A 15,894-nucleotide genomic window follows, 5' to 3' on the forward strand; every position below is an offset into this window, starting at 1 on the left:
ATTACTGACAAGGCAAGGTTGTGCAGGCCTGCGTCCATGTTTTCTCCCTGCCAGGAACTTAATTCCTTTCTTCCTTGGCAAACATCTAGGGCATTGAAACAAGGGTCTTTCCTCATTCTTCAAGTCTCACTCAGATAGGCCTCCCCCTACGCCAGGACAAGTGCTCCGGGCTCCCACAGCACCTTGTGTTTCCCCCATCCCAGCCCTGGGCTGTCACTGTCTGGTGACAGGTCTGTCCCCTTCCTGTCCCCCACTGGACTGGGAGCCCAGTGAGGGTCTGCCTCAGCCCTCACTCAACTCAGCACTGAGTACCAAGTTCCAGTCCCGGTATGTCTGTCTCATATAGATGGATGGGGATGGGGGGGTGGGCAGGATCTCGGGTGCTGACCGTGGTCAGGCGCCGCAGAGAGCTGAACCTTTCTTCCCAGGCTGCAGCCGCTTTGCGGAAGGCCTCGTGTCGCCGGATAAGCTGTTCCACCTCATCCACGCTGCTGCCCAGCTCCCGGCTCTGCAGGAGCGGCTCTTGGGCTGTCAGCCAGGCATCGGCCACCACTGCCTCCTGGGCAAATTGGTGCACTTCCAGCACTGAGGGGAGACATTGGGGGTGAGGGTGAAGGGTGCACCTGTGGGCCCTTCACAGGGCACTGGCTGTTTTCTCTGGCCCTCCACCCCGCCCCCTCCACATCTTCCCGCTTCCTGTATCCCAGCCCTGACCACTCTGGGCTCTGCAGGAATGAGAGGGGCTGGGGGTATTTCTGAGGGCACCAGCTTCTCCCCTAGGTGTCCACCACCAGAGATTCAATGGCAAGACAGTCCTCTTGTCCACCGCCGCCCTCCAGGCCATCATGTTTGCTGCTGGGCACCCATGAGTGGTGTACAAAGCATGCTGGGTCACCCTCTGGGCCTTTCCAAACATGCAAATCCCTGTGCCCTTGAACCCCATGCATCTGGGCCCCCACTCACTCTGCTGCAGCCATTCCCAATGGCGGTCCCACTTCTCTGACACCTCCTCCTTCCTGGTTCCCAACTTGTCCAGCTGTGCCTGGATCTGGGAGTGGTGGGTGGGTAGGAGAGGCGTCAAGGGAGGTTCCTGCCCCAACGGGCACAGATGGCAGAGGGGCACCCCCGCGCCCCTTCCCACCTCGTCAGCCATGGCACTCTTGTTGAGCAGCAGAGAGCGCCCCAGCTCCTGGCAGGCTGTCAGCTCAGGCACCCGTGCCTCCAGCTCAGTCTTCAGGCCCTGGTGGTAGTTCATGAGCACCTCCACTGACGACACGTCCCTACAGTGGTCGGGGGCGGGAATCTGAGCCTCAGATAGCCTCTCCAGGCCCCCATGGCAGATGCCAGTCCCGGATGAACCCAGATCCCTGAGCCAGCTGTTTGGTAGCATCTCAGGACACCCACCTTGTCAGGCCAGGTGCTGAGGGGCCAAGCTCTTCACTGACTCAGTGACTCCAACTTTTTCCAAGGTGCTCAAATGGCACATTCTGGTGATTCTAACCTCAGGCGTCAAGATCTAATTGTTCTAACTTTTAAAAGCTAAGCTTCTGAAGGCTCCACTGGCCAATGATCTGAACTTTCCAAGTCTGGGCTATCCAAACGGCAGGCAGCCGCTAGACCTGGGTAGCAAGTGAGCCCTTGAAATGTGGCTGGTCTGAATTGAGATGTGTTGAAGTATAAAGTACACATCCTATTCTGAAGACTGTAAAATAGCCCAATGATTTATTAAAAAAAATATTTTGGGGGCGCCTGGGCAACTCAATTTCGGTTAAGCGCCTGACTTTGGCTCAGATCATGATCTCACAATTTGTGAGTTCAAGTCCTACATTGGGCTCTGTGCTGACAGCTCAGAGCCTGGAGCCTGCTTCGGATTCTGTATCTCCCTCTCTCTGCCCCTCCCCTGCTCACACTCTCTCTCTCTCTCTCTCAAATATAAATAAACATTAAGATATATTCTTAATTTTTTTTAAATAAGCTCTACCCCCCAACATGGGGCTCGAACTCATGATCCTGAGATCAAGAGTCACATGCTCTACCGACTGAGCCAGCCAGGTGCTCCTCAATAATTTTAATACTGACTACATGTTGAAATGATATATATTTGGGTTAGTAAAATGAATCACTGAAATTAATTTTCACTTGCCTCTTTGTACTTTTTTATTGAGTTAAAAAAAAATTTTTTTAAAGTAATCTCCACACCCAACCTGGGGCTCAGACTTACAACCTTGAGATCAAGGGTTGTGTGCTCTACTGCCTGAGACAGCCAGACACCCCTGTACTTTTCTGATGTGTTTAGAAGAAAAGCTTAAATTATATATGTGGCTCACATCTGTGGCTTGCATTATGTATCTACTGGACAGTGCTGTTCTCAGCTATCCTATGCCGAAACAAATCCCAAACTTCTGAAGGTTCCCCCAGTCAGCAAGCATAGCTTTGTAAGACTTAATACAGCCAAACTTGCTTCTGAAGATCCTGAATTATAATGATTCCTGCCTAAGACTTAGTACGTCTGGAATGATCTATTTCCCAAAAGTGCCCTCCTCTGAAGTTCTCCATCTCAATAAATTCACCCATTCATCCATGGACTCCTCTTTTTCTCTCAGCCCCTGAAGCTAATTCATCAGTCAGACCGGACATCTATAACTTTAAAACACACTGTGAAATGCTGTGACACCTCTGAGATTTTGTATTAAAAGAACTCAGCAAGGGGTGGAGGGGGAGTTGGGGAGCACACAGATGAAACAAGGTGGGCCAAATGTTGATGGGTGTTCATTCTCTGCGTGGGGGTTCACTGTACTGTTATCACGACTTCTGTGTACATTTGAAATTTTTCCTAATAAACATTTTTTTTAATTCCTAAAATGAATAACTTCTCCCCATCTCTACAACCATCACACTGAACCAAGCCCCCATCATCTCTCACCTGGATTATAGCAGCAGCCTCCTGGCTGGTGCACCTGTTTCTACCCCTGTTCTCTGTACTCCTTTTCCCACAAGGCATCTGGAGTAATCTTTCTCAAATGCACCTCATATCACATCACTCCCCTGCAGTGAAGTCTCCCACGGCTCCCAACTCAGGGAAAAAGGCAAACTCCTCACCATGCCCTATTGCCCCTCCCAGCTCATTTCCTACCACTCTCTACTCTCCCCCACCCCCACTCACTCCATCCAACCGTAATGATCGTCTAGCTCCTCCTCAAAATACAACCTACCTCGGGGTCTTTGCACTTGCTGATCCTTCCACCTGGAAAACTCTTCCCCCCCCCCCAAAAAAAAAAACTTTACCCAACTCACCATCACTTCCCCAAAACTTTACCCAACTCACCATCACTTCCCCCAAACTTTACGCAACTCACCATCACTTCCTTTAGGCCTCCATTCAAACATCACATCCTCAGAGAGGCCTTGCCAGCTAGCACCTCATCCCCTTACCTTGCTTTGTCTTCCGAGCGCTTATTACTACCTGAAATAATATTAGGTGCTTTTTAATTTATTTGTTGCCTGCCTCTATGCTCAGAATGTAAGCAGCATCAGGGAAGCAGCTTGGTCTTGCTAACCATCCACGCACAGTAGGCATTCAAGAAATATTTGCTGAGTAAATGAATGTAGGCAAGGCCTCACAGTCAGAGTCACCACTCTCCAAATCCCTGTCTTCCTGGACATGCTGCTGAACTACATTTCCCAGCCTCCCCCGCAGACAGGTTGGGGCTCCTGGGCTGACAGATGGGAGTGCAGGTTTAGTCCCTGAAACCTCCCATGCGATCTTTCTCTCCTCTTCAGCGACTGCAACTTCTGGGGCCAAGTGATGGAAAGCCCTTGGGTCCCCATCACCGCAGGATGGGTTTCTGTTGGCCGCTCACTTTGAAGCATCAGGTCAGCAATAAATCAGTGCCCTCCACCCACTAGGTTAAGCCACAAATGCAGTCCCACACCTTGCTTTCCCTATCCTGGCTGCAGCCCACTCCGTGATGTGACACAGGGAGGGCAGCAGTGGGCAACTGGGAAGGCCAGAAGGAAAGAGGATGCCCTGAGCTGCCAAGGCCAGGCCTGACAAGGGGTCATAGCACACATGAAGCATTTCGTCCAGTGCCTGGCAGTTGGGTATTGAGATTTCTTCAGGGAAGGGGACTGCCGATGGGCTGCGACGGGGAGGGGGGTGGTGCCCAGAGGCAGGTAGGGAGCCCGAGGTGGGATGAGGGGCACCTGGGCTTGTCAGCTGCCCCAATCTGGCCGGCGATGCCGTCCATCCAGGAGAGCAGGTCACGGGCCTGGCTGTGGAATCGCAGCGCGTCGGCCGTGGAGCTGACGTGCAGGCGGGCGTCTTCACAGGCTGCCAGCAGCTCCTTCCAGCCCTGCAGCACCTCCTGCTCCCGGCTGGCGATGGCCTCTGCGTGCTCACCCGCGTACACCGTCCGCAGCTGGGCTGCCCCCTCCTGCAGCTGCCGTACCTGCGGGGCATGCCAGGTCCAGCGCCGGCCCTCCTCGGGAGCCAGGCCCCGCCCCCCGGATCCGGGCCCCGCCCCGCCTCCGCTGGCCAGGTGTAATGAGCCGCCACCCTTGTGATCCCACAACTGGCTCTCCCCCTTATCCGCTGCCTGATTTCTGTTTGGGTTGCCCACTTTCTGATTGCTTCTTAGACGCATACCATGTTTCACTCACGTCTGCTGCCTGTTTGTCACTGACTCACCTGCGTTCTGACTGCTTTTGGACCTATGACCAGGTTTCTTTCAGTCCGCTGCCTGATTTCTTTTGGTCTGAGAGCCCTACTTCCACTGGGTCTGCCTCTACCTCAGTACAGACCGATCTGATTTCCTTCAGTAAACCTCTTTCCACCCTGATGTTGAGTAGACATACTGTCCATTTTTTTCTTCACTCAGTTTTTTTTTTTTTTTCAGACTCACTACCTACCGCCCAAGTTCCTTCAGAATGCTTATTCAGTTACTATTAGGTCTCCTACTCAATTTCTATCGGCTTTGCCATGTGAGTTCTACCAGACCGGCCACTCACTCCCTATTGGTTCAGCCGCCTGACTTCTTTTGGAGTGACCACCATATTTCTATCAGATCCACTGCCTAATCACTATCAGTCTCCCTGCTTGATTTCTAACAGTCTGACAGTCTAACAGCTCCACTGTCATTTCCATGAAACCCACTCCCATCAAAGTTCTTGCAGGAAAATCATAGGATACCATCCGAGACCTATCAAATTTCTATCTGCCCCAGAGCCAAATTTCTCTTAACCCTCTGAAATTTCCTTTAGGCTCTCCATGTGGATTTGGAAAAGATTCCCTTCACAGTTTCTAGGAGAACCCCTGCCATTGGAGAAACTGTCTGAAATCTATCAGACATTCTGTACCACCTTTCCCCCCACACTGCCTGAGTTCTACGCACCAAGCAATCAGGCGGTTTTCTGCCTGCCCCATCATCTGGCTTCTCCCTGTTCTGTGGTCTGTTTTCATCTGTTCTACTGTCTAACGTCGATCTGTTCTACAGCCTGACTTTCGCCTGCTCTGCGGCCCAACATGCCTTGGCCACGCTGTCCAGGCCCTCCCACCTCCCCTCTTGGCCACCGGCGCCCCACCTGGGACACGAGGAGCTGCAGGTCATGCTCAAAGGCCCGCAGGGTCCGCTGCATGGAGCTGGCGCTGGGTCTCGGCTCAGGGGGGGCGGTCAGACGGGGCAGTCGCCTCCGCTTCTCCTCGATCTGACCCTGAAGCTCTCGGGCATCGCTGAAGAACTTATGCAGCTCCCGAGAGGCGGCCAGCAGCTGAGCCCTTGTGCCCATAAGCTCCAGCAGCTCGGCCCAGGCCTCGTTCAGCCCGTCCTTCCACTCAGCCATGGTGGCCGCCGCCGTGTGGCCGCACTCAATCAGCTCGTCCACCATCTGGTTCACGGCCGCCAGCCGCTCCCGCCCTGCCGTGCCCGTCTCACTGGCGAACTCGGAGAATTTCTCCTGCAGCACCTGCCACCAGGAACACAGCATGGGCCAAGGCCCTGTACACACGAGCCCCCCTCCAGCCCACAGAGCACTTGCTCTGTAGCAATAACAGCAGCAAGAAAAATAATCCGATGACAGTAACCGACACCATCTTGGGCACCGTGTGTGCTGGGTATTGTCCTAAGCGCCTTCCATTCTGGTAAATTCTTGGGGCCCACAAAAGAGCCAAGAGGTGGTTGCTATGATCATCCTCGGATTCGGGCTGGGGAAGCTGAGGCCCAGAGAACCTCAGGAGCATACGCGGTAGCCGCGGGTATCAATGTCATGACTGGTGGTGCTCACCGTGACGTGCTCAAAGTCCTGGCCAAGCTCAGGGGAGCCGGCCACCACCTCCTTCTCGGCGATCCAGTGCTCGAGCTCGTCCACCTGGCGGCTGAGCTGGTACAGCCAGTACTGCTGCTCTAGGCTCACCCTGCGCTCTTCGCCCAGCTCCTTGAGCGCCACGTACAGGCGGTCCACCTGAGACTGCCGACGGCTGATCTGCTCGCTGACGGGGGACACGGAGGGGCAGGGATGGAGCCCCCCGAGACTTCAGGACAGAGCTGTGACCCCCTGCCACCACCCCCCTCTCCGGGCAGGGCTGTGTTTCCTCTGAACCTTCGGCCACAGTAGCACCTGCTCGGACTCCTTCGCGGGGGCTTCTGTTTTCTGCAAGACTCGGATTCAGTGAACCCAATACTTGCATCTATCTCAGCGCTCAGGGGATACCGCTTCCCTAAGCTTGACAAGCTCACTGCCCCTCCCCCCTCCCCCCCCATCTTCTCTGTGGTCCCACCCCCTGCCCCTCCAGTGACCTGGGCGGGGCTCCCGACTCCCTACTTGGGTCCCCAGCCAAGGCACCTCACCTCCAGTCCATCTCCTGGCTCAGGAGGACAGAGGTCTAACCCTGGGCCCCCTCTCAGGTCCCAACCCTCGTCCAGGCTTCCCAGAGATGGCCCCTACTCTTGACCTTAGGGAGGCCATACACCTGGCCACCCAGGAGGTCTCAGGCTACACCCAATCACAGCACTCCAGGGTTTTCTGTCCTTCTGGACACTTCCCAGACACTGGGTGGAAAGAAGGCCCTTCCCTGTCGAGCTCTTCCTTCTCTCCTCAGTCTGAGGCATCACCTCGCATCCCTACACTCAAATTCCAGTACCCCTGGCCCCACCCTCTCAACCATCCCTGGGCACTGCCCCTCCATCCGGGGCCCCAACCACGTGCTGAAATCCGAGGGCTCCAGCTCGGGGCAGTGAGGGCCCCTCCCACCCCAATGTCCAATTTGGGACAGTGTCCCAATTTCCACCAGCGAAGCTTCAGATCCTGCTGGGCCATTCCTTAAGAACTGGCTCCGCCCCCGCCTGACCCCAATCCCCCTCCCCCCCCCCCGCCCCCGTCCGCCCACCTGTCCGGGTGCCCCATCTCCAATAGCGCCCGGCACTGGCGCGACAGCTGCGCGATGCTTTCCTCGTAGTTCTCCACGCCCTGCTCCAGCTGCAGGTGCTTCTTGAGCAGCTGCAGGGTGCTCTGTTCGTCCTGGGGGCACACGGCGCCCGCGATGAGGCGGCAGCGGCCGGCCCCGGGCTCCAGAGCCCCCAGGTCCCCCGCACCCCCCAGCCCGGGCGCACCTTGCCCTTGTCCTCACTCATCATGAGCAGCTCCTGCTCGCCCAGCCACGCCTCCACCTCCGCCACGTCGAAGTAGTACTGCTCCACCTGGAAGGCGGCGTCCAGCACCTGCTGCCGCCGCTCCGCCGCCTCCCGCAGGCCGGCCCAGGCGCCCTGCAGCTGCTCCTGACCTCGGCGCACGGCCTCCGCCTCCGGGCTACGCAGCGAGGCCAGCGTGCCCGCGCGCTCCAGCACCTCCTCCAGCCGCGGCCCGTGCGCCTGGATCTCCCGTCGCAGGCCCTGGGGGCGGGAGGTGGGGGTGTGGGTGGAGAGGGGCTTTCCGAGGCCCGGCAGGACCGCGTGCGCACAGCCCACGGAGGGCATCAGGACCCCCCCCCCGCCCCCCGCCCCGCAGACAGCCCTCCACCTTGCTCCAGGTACCACGGAAGCAGTTTGCTGTAACTCGCTCACTCACACCCCCATGTTGCAGGTGGGAAAACAAGCAATTAGTAAGGGGGTGACAGGACTTGAGCACAGGACGCTGGCCCCAGAGACTGTGCTCTCAACCAAGCCGCCTGGTGGTGTCAGATACCCTCTAATGGTTGAAACAGGCTGCGAATCAGGTTGCTTAGGGGCAGTGGCTGTCTAACTCACGGGCAGTGAAGTGTGCAAATCTTTTTACACGTGGGTACACCGTGTACCCAGGGCAGGATGTGGAACACTTCCATCACCCTCCAACGTTCCCCCTCAAGCAGCTCTGCACTTGCCGTGTGCCTTCCTTGGCTTCTGTGCCTCAGTTTCCTCAAGTTGCAAACGGAGATAATACTTGCGGACACTGAGCGCCTGCTGCCTGGCTGTCAGGCACTTTGCCAAGCAAGGGCTCTGCATGATGTAGCAGCTCATCTGGTCCTCATGGCAGCCCCAGGCGTCTGACTTCATTCTATCTCACTTTACAGATGGGGAAGCTGAGGCACGGCGGGGTGGGGGTGGGGGGCGGGTGGTGTTGAGGAACTCGCCAACTGCACATGGCTGGTGGTAGCCCTAACATCCACCTTGTGGGGTTGTTACTATGGCGCACTCAGAACTGTACCTGGTATGCAGTAGGTGCTCAATCAGTACCAATTGCTATCACTCGTCCAACAGCTCCTGAGTGTCCAGCACTCTTGTGCAGGCACAGCTGAGCTCCCCCAGCGTTAAGCACGAAGTGCACTTGACTGCTTGCCTCAACCGTGAAAAGGACAGGCCAGTTCTGCTTGTCCTCAACACTGTCAATGGCCAAGAGTGTGTTCATCGAAACAGAGACACGAAAGCTGGGGCGTCTGGGTGGCTCAGTTGGCTAAGCGTCCAACTTTTTTTTTTTTAGAGAGTTTATATATATATATATATATATATATATATATATATATATATTAACGTTTATTTATTTTTGAGACAGAGAGAGACAGAGCATGAATGGGGGAGGGTCAGAGAGAGGGAGACACAGAATCTGAAACAGGCTCCAGGCTCTGAGCTGTCAGCACACAGCCCGACGCGGGGCTTGAACTCACGGACCGCGAGATCATGACCTGAGCCGAAGTCGGCTGCTTAACCAACTGAGCCACCCAGGCGCCCCAAGTGTCCAACTCTTGATGTCAGCTCGGGCCGTGATCTCGTGGTTGTGGGATCGAGCCCAGAGTCAGGCTCCATGCTAAGCGGAACCTGCTTGGGATTGTCTCTCCCCTCCCTTCTCCCTGCCCCTCCCCTGCTCATGAGCTCGCTCTCTCTCTCTCAAAATAAATAAACTTAAAAAAAAGAAGAAGAACGAAATCTAAAAAAACCCTCCATCTGTGCAGCGTGGTCACAAACTTTTGAGAATAATTTGTAAACCCACCTCCCCTCCATCTCTCAGTGCCCATTCTCCCAACTCATATTCTTTGGTAAAGGGGGTAATGAGAATAGCTGGTAGGGTTACTGTGGGGATCAAATTCAACAACGAACATACCCCCCTAGGATGGCACTTGGCACACAGTAAGTCTTTTAATCCATGTGTAATTATTATCGGTAGTCGTAGTATTCCTCTTTTATGTGTCTTACACTAGGCTTTGACTGAGTTGCTTTGACTGAAGAGTCCTTCGGCTAAGTGATTTGAAAATTTAGATGTGGAACTAAGGCCCGGAGAAGTGAACAGAGATCCAGAGAGATCTTTGGGGCTCAAAAGCACCCCCACCTTGATCAGCTGGGGAGTCAGCGCTCTCCCACTGATTATCTCGTCCTTTCTCCCTGTGGGTGGTTTGAGTTCTCATCTACTGTTGTTTTTCTTTGTCCTTGCCCAACAGCCATGCTTCTCTGTTACTCATGGGACCCTGGCTTTCCTTTGAGGAACCCCCTTGCCTCAATCTCAGCCCAGGTGATTAGCGCTGACTCCACCTGCAGGTTCCAAGAGTGGGCCCTGAGTCCAGACCAGCTCAACAGAGCAGACAAATCCCTGGCCACCATGATTAGTTCGGGGATGGGTATGGGACTCAAGCTTGGCCAGGGAGAGTTTATCCCTGGGACTATTGCTGAAAATATTGAGAGAGAGAAATCCTCTTCAGTTTTACTGGTGGGATGTACACTTGAATCTGCTGGAGGTCTTTCGCTACCAGGGGAGAAGAGCTGGCCCTGAGAACAAAGCTACCACAGAAACATACACCCACACACCCACACTCACACCGTGTTGAGAGATTCGTGACATCACGGAAGTACCTGGATGCATCTATACCTGCTGTCCATCACAGTCTTCCCCATCACAAGAGCCAGCGAATTTCCTTTTTGGGGCCTTAACCACTTGAACCTGTTTTCTCTCATATCCAGATGTGTCCTAACCCACACCCTCACCCTGGCTCTGCTCACCTGGTTCTTTTTGATGTACTGTTGGACAGCCTGCAAACCACTGCCTCGCTCGGTCTGCATGGCCAGTGGCAGTCGCTCCTGGACCCATGCCTGGGGAGGATGCAGGGAGCAGGTCAAGGGGAGAATGCACCCAAGGACCCCTGCATCCCAATTCAACTGGAAGCCACCGGCACAGTATCTAAGGCCCTTCCTCACCAAAGAGTCTTGGTCACATCTTTGGCCCCTTCTCTTGACATGCTCTGCTTTGCTCTCTGCATGCACTCAAGCCAGGTTCGTGCTTACCTCTGTCCTCTGCACAGGCACGTCCTGCTTCCTGGAATTCCCTTCCTGCTCCCTCAGTGGGCTCACTGGGACTCTTTCTTCCTGTCTCCACTCAGACATCCCCTCCTCTAGGAAACCCTCCCTGACTCTGGACCTTGGCCAGCTGCCTCCTAACTTTCTCATAACAGCCCTAATCACCCTGGATTGTCACTGTCTGCAGAGAGCTCTGTCTCCCCTCCCCCCCCCCCCCCCCCCCCCGCCTTGGACTCTTGAGCCCTCTATGGGCAGGAAAGGGGTCCATCTTGGTCACCCCCATTGCATTATCATCCAAGCCCAGAGCTGGGCCCATAACGATCAAGTGAATGAGCAAATGCGTGAGTAAATGAACGAATGAGCAAATGAGGAAGTGACTAACTGCGAAAATGAATGAATGAGGGGCGAGCGAATAAATGGATGGTAATAAATCAGCGAGGGAAGGAATAAAGGATGAGTCAGTGAACAACTAAATGGCTTCATGAATAAATCAAGGAATGAGAGTAAGTGAGCGTGGAAAAGGTGAATGAATAAATGCGTGGATAAGTGAACGAGTGAATGAGTAAGGGAAGGATTGAGTGACTGGGTCTAGCGCGGTGTCAGTCGGTAGGTCTCCCAGTCAGCTCCGCCCTTGAACTCGCCAAGGTCCCACGGCCTCGCCCCCACTCCCAACCTCCACTCCCCCGCTGGCTCGCCGGCTCGCCTGTGGCCTCCTAACCCGCCCCATCCGCGCAACCCTCACCTCCCGGTTACCCCGGTCCCGCCCCGTCCCCGCGCCGGTCCTCACCAGCTCGTCGTCGAGGTCGTGCGCCACCTGGTGCAGCTCCTTGGAGGCGAGCAGCAGGCGGCGGCGCTCCTGCAAGGGCTCGAGCAGGCGCACCAGGCGCTCGCCCACCGCGTTCTGCCGCTCGCCCACCAGCTCCTTGCTGGCCGGCTCCAGGGGCAGCGCCGCGGTCTGCGCCTGCAACTCTCCCACCTCGCGGTACCACTCCTCCACCTGCGACTCCATCGACTGTGGGGACAGGGGCAGAGACAACGGGCTCCACCCTCCCTCCCCATCCTGCTGCGGCTCTCCAGGACCTTCATGGTGACGGCCAAACCCGTCACCACGAGGCACCATTTCACTGGGCCCTTGCCCTGCAGAAGCCCTACCCTCCTCGCCGATGCTGCCACACATTAAACAAGTTCCTGCCTCAGGGCCTTTGCCTTTGCTATTCCCCCTACCAGGCATGCTCTGCCTTGTCAATCAGATTTCAGTTCAAACATTATTTTCTCAAAGAGGCTTACCTGCCCCCCCGGACTAAAGCGGCCCACTAATTCGTTAATTGTGAGAACAACCCTTCAAATTTCCACCCTACTTTACAGAGGTGGAAACTGAGGCCCAGAGAAGTTAGGTAACTTGTCCAAAAGAGCCAACCTTTCCAAACGTCATAAATACAACATTATAGTGATTTAAATGGCTGGTATGCCATAGGGGTAGACAGAAAGTGCAAAAGCAGACCCAAATACACTGGAGAATTCATACATTTTATAGATGCCATTTCAAATCTCCAAAGAAAAGATGGATTATTCAATGAGTGGTCATGGGCCAACTGGCTAACCAGTTTAGCTGGATCCCTTCCTTGCTCTTTGTGCTGAAAACAATTCCAGATGGATTAAAGACTTAAATGGAATAAGTAAATCCACAAGGCAGAGAAGAAAACCTGGACAAATGCTTTTATAATCTTAGGATGGAGAAAATCTTTCCAAGCAAAAAAAAAAAAAAAAAAAAAAAAAAAAAAAAAAAAAATCATAAAGGGAAAGATTTATAAATTTGGCCACATAAAATACTTTTGCATCAACCAAAATTTCTAAATGTAGTTGGAAGGCAAGTGACCACCTGAAAAAAATATTTAACACATATTAGAACAAGGAGCTAGTTTCTTTGACAGTCAAAGAATTCCCCTTCTCCCTGCTTCCTTTGTCTCCACTTACCACCATCAGATAATTCTGTCTTTATTTGAGGGTTTTTTTTTATTGGTCTCCTGCTTCTAGAATGGGAGCTTCATGAGGGCAGGATTTGTGTCAATTGGCCTGTGTATTCCTGAGCACCTAGAACAGTGTCTGCCATGTAGAAGGTCTTCAGTTGTGATTTGTTCAATGCCAAAGACAAAGGCTGGCCCAATGTGAACAGGCACTTCTCCCAGTGAAAAGGCATACACAGAAGACAAACTAAGCACCGGAAAAAGATGCCCAGTCTCACTAATCAGCAGGAAAATACAATTTAAAACAAAGTATCTTTCCCTATCCACCAGATTGGCAAACATGTAAGGGGCGGTTAATATCTAGTATTGGCGAAGATGTAGAGGGACGGTCAGGCACACTCAGCCACTGTCGGTCGGTGGTGGTGCAAATTAGTAGAGCCTTTTTGGAAGGCAATTTGGCAAGTCCTATCAAAATGTAAAAAAAAAAAAAAAAAAAAAAAAAAAAAAAATGTGCATACGTTTTGACCCAGCACTCGCACTTGCCCTTCTAGGAATGTAACTAAAGAAATACTGGCACATGTGCACAAAGATGTTTGTCCCAGGATGTTCATTGTAGCTGTTTGTCCAAGGATCACATCGTAGCAGAGTTTATAATGGGAAAAAATTAGAAATAAACACAATGCCCATCAAGAATGAAATGGTTAAACAAATCCACATCAGTATGGAATAATGGTCAAGACCTACTGTTAACAGAAAAAAGCAACTTAGGACACACATTTGAATATATTACATTTGTCATGGGTTGCACATGCATAACGAGTCTCTGGAATAAACGAGAAATTAATCACAGATGGTACCTATTGGGGAGACAAGAACTCCATGAATGGGGCAGGGGTGAAGGAGAGACTTGTTGCATAGGATTTTTTTGTACAGCTTTTGATGTCTGAGCCATAAAATATAATTATTAAAAAATTTAAGCATTAAAAAATTAAAAACAGTAAAAATCCATGCAGGTAGTGAATGAGTGCACAGAAAGAGGTCCAGGAGGATGCACACCAAATCATAATTGAGGTTTCCTTTGGGTGCGGGAATGAGAGGTATGGCTAAGGGAGACTTTACGTCTTACTGAAGACTTCTAGGTTAGTAAGATCTTTTACCAAAAGAATATATTAATTTATTACTTGTGTGACTCTAAACAGATGGGGGAAAGCCATAAAAGAAAGCAAAACAATAATGAAATTAAGTGGTAACAGATTAGAGCAAATGACTGCAACTCAATACTCAAGACCCAAGAATCAAGTGAAGACTTTTTGTTCCAAAGTTCGGTAATGCAGAACTGTTGGTTTTGCCAGCCCACCATTCACCCTTTCCTCTGCAGCACCTCAAACCCTGCTCTCAGACCTGAGCTTCCTGAGGGACTAAAAGAACCTTGAGCTCCAAGGGTGGCCACATGACCCAACCTAGCCAATCAGAACACTGAAACCAACCATCCTGGCCACAGGGATTGGGTAACAGATGGCATGTGACCTAAGATCAGCCAATGAAAACTCTTCCCACTTTTGCGGGAAAAGCGAGTGAGCTCAGGCAGGTGCTCTCTTTCCCATGGGGTCCCTTAGCTGTTAGAACATATGCCCGGGGTGCTGGGGGCCAAGTTGCCACCAGGAAGGAACAGACTCCCGGACAAGGAGGCCAACACAGAAGAAAGCAGGTCCCAGAAAAAGAGACAGATTGCCCAGGACATAATTTGAGTAACTGATCCAGCCATGCCTACAGCTGCATACCCGCTGGATTTTTCAGCTAGGTGAGCCAAGAACCTCCCCTTTAGCCCAAGTCAATGTGGTTTGAAGTTCTATGAACTGCACCCTTGAGTCCCAGCTGATACAGTTAACAATCTGTAGGAGTCATAAAAATGGATAAAAATCAAACGTTATAACAAGTCAAAACCATCCAAAAGAAATTTCAAAAGGCATAATTACATGCTGCAGAAATCAAAGCAAAGCAAAAGAGTCACTCCAAAACCCTTTTCACTAAGAAAATCACTGCAGCAATGTGTAGAAAATCAAAATGCATTCGAATTCTGGAAACACATAAATCTGAAATGTTAAGGTTACAAATTCTAGTTCTCCACTAGATCAAAACCCCTCCATAACCTGCCCACCAAGTGGCTGTGTGAACTGAGATGCGATAATTACAGGACTGACACTTTTCTACTTCTGCAAGAATGCCACATATTTTGAACACTCATTTAATGTGAATCCTTCCCTGTAAATGTGAGCAAAGGTTACAGAAGGACAGTTGGTCATTAAACACACAGAAAGATGTTTAGCCTCCTTCAGTGTTAAGGGAAATGCAAATTAAAATAACCATAAGACACAGGCGCCTGGGTGGCTCAGTTAAACGTCCGACTTCGGCTCGGGTCATGATCTCATGGTTCATGAGTTCGAGCCCCGTGTCAGGCTCTTTGCTGACAGCTCAGAGCCTGGAGCCTGCTTAGGATTCTGGGTCTCCCTCTCTCTCTGCCCCTCCCCTACTCATGCTCTCTCGTGTGTGCGCAAAAATAAACATTAAAAAAAATAACCATAAGCGTCTTTCAGGGGCGTCTGGGGAGGCTCAGTTGATTAAGGGTCTGACTCGATTTCGGCTCAGGTCACGATCTCACAGTTCCTGAGATCCTGCATTGGGCTCTGTACTGACTGTGGAGCCTGCCTGGGATTCTCTCTCTCCCTCTCTCTCTGTCCCTCCCCCACTCATGCATGTGCACCTGCTCGCTCTCTCTCTCTCTCAAAATAAATAAATAAACTTAAAAAAAAAAAAGAGTATCTTTTACTTCTCAGATTAGCAGAGATGAGAAAGCTTGATGATGACCACTTGGGAGGAAGAATGCTGTCTCATGGAGGTGTGTCCACTGCCTTTTCAAAATCTCTCTCAAAAAGTTTAACACATACACGTTTTGGGCCAGAAATTGGACCTTGAGGACTCTTTTCTACAGAAGTGCTTGCACGTGGGCTCAATACGTATGGATGGGGATGTCTCTCGCAGTGGTATTCATACTAGCAGAAGATTAGAAACAGCCCAGAGGTCTCTCAGCAGAGGGCCGGCTAAAGATGGATGGTGGAGCCACCCAACACGAGATCCATATATTCTTTGACAAGAGAGGACACCCAGGGTGTTTTGTCAGGTGA

At 52.2% G+C, this 15,894-nt stretch overlaps 1 protein-coding gene across 1 annotated transcript in view; it reads right to left on the minus strand.

Moving 5' to 3' along the window:
* SPTBN4 (spectrin beta, non-erythrocytic 4) overlaps positions 1–15,894 on the minus strand; it is a 74,247-nt gene that overhangs the window by 6,457 nt on the left and 51,896 nt on the right. The window contains exons 20-29 of the mRNA XM_042969534.1: positions 11,536–11,760; positions 10,455–10,544; positions 7,605–7,883; positions 7,382–7,512; positions 6,280–6,484; positions 5,581–5,961; positions 4,204–4,448; positions 1,142–1,280; positions 964–1,048; positions 389–585 (exon numbers count right to left, since the gene is read on the minus strand). Of these exons, the coding sequence (XP_042825468.1) occupies positions 389–585; positions 964–1,048; positions 1,142–1,280; positions 4,204–4,448; positions 5,581–5,961; positions 6,280–6,484; positions 7,382–7,512; positions 7,605–7,883; positions 10,455–10,544; positions 11,536–11,760 (1,977 nt within the window). The remainder of the gene's footprint in view (positions 1–388; positions 586–963; positions 1,049–1,141; positions 1,281–4,203; positions 4,449–5,580; positions 5,962–6,279; positions 6,485–7,381; positions 7,513–7,604; positions 7,884–10,454; positions 10,545–11,535; positions 11,761–15,894) is intronic.

This window comes from Panthera tigris, chromosome E2 (genome assembly GCF_018350195.1).
Source record: "Panthera tigris isolate Pti1 chromosome E2, P.tigris_Pti1_mat1.1, whole genome shotgun sequence".
NCBI classification, from domain to species: domain Eukaryota; kingdom Metazoa; phylum Chordata; class Mammalia; order Carnivora; family Felidae; genus Panthera; species Panthera tigris.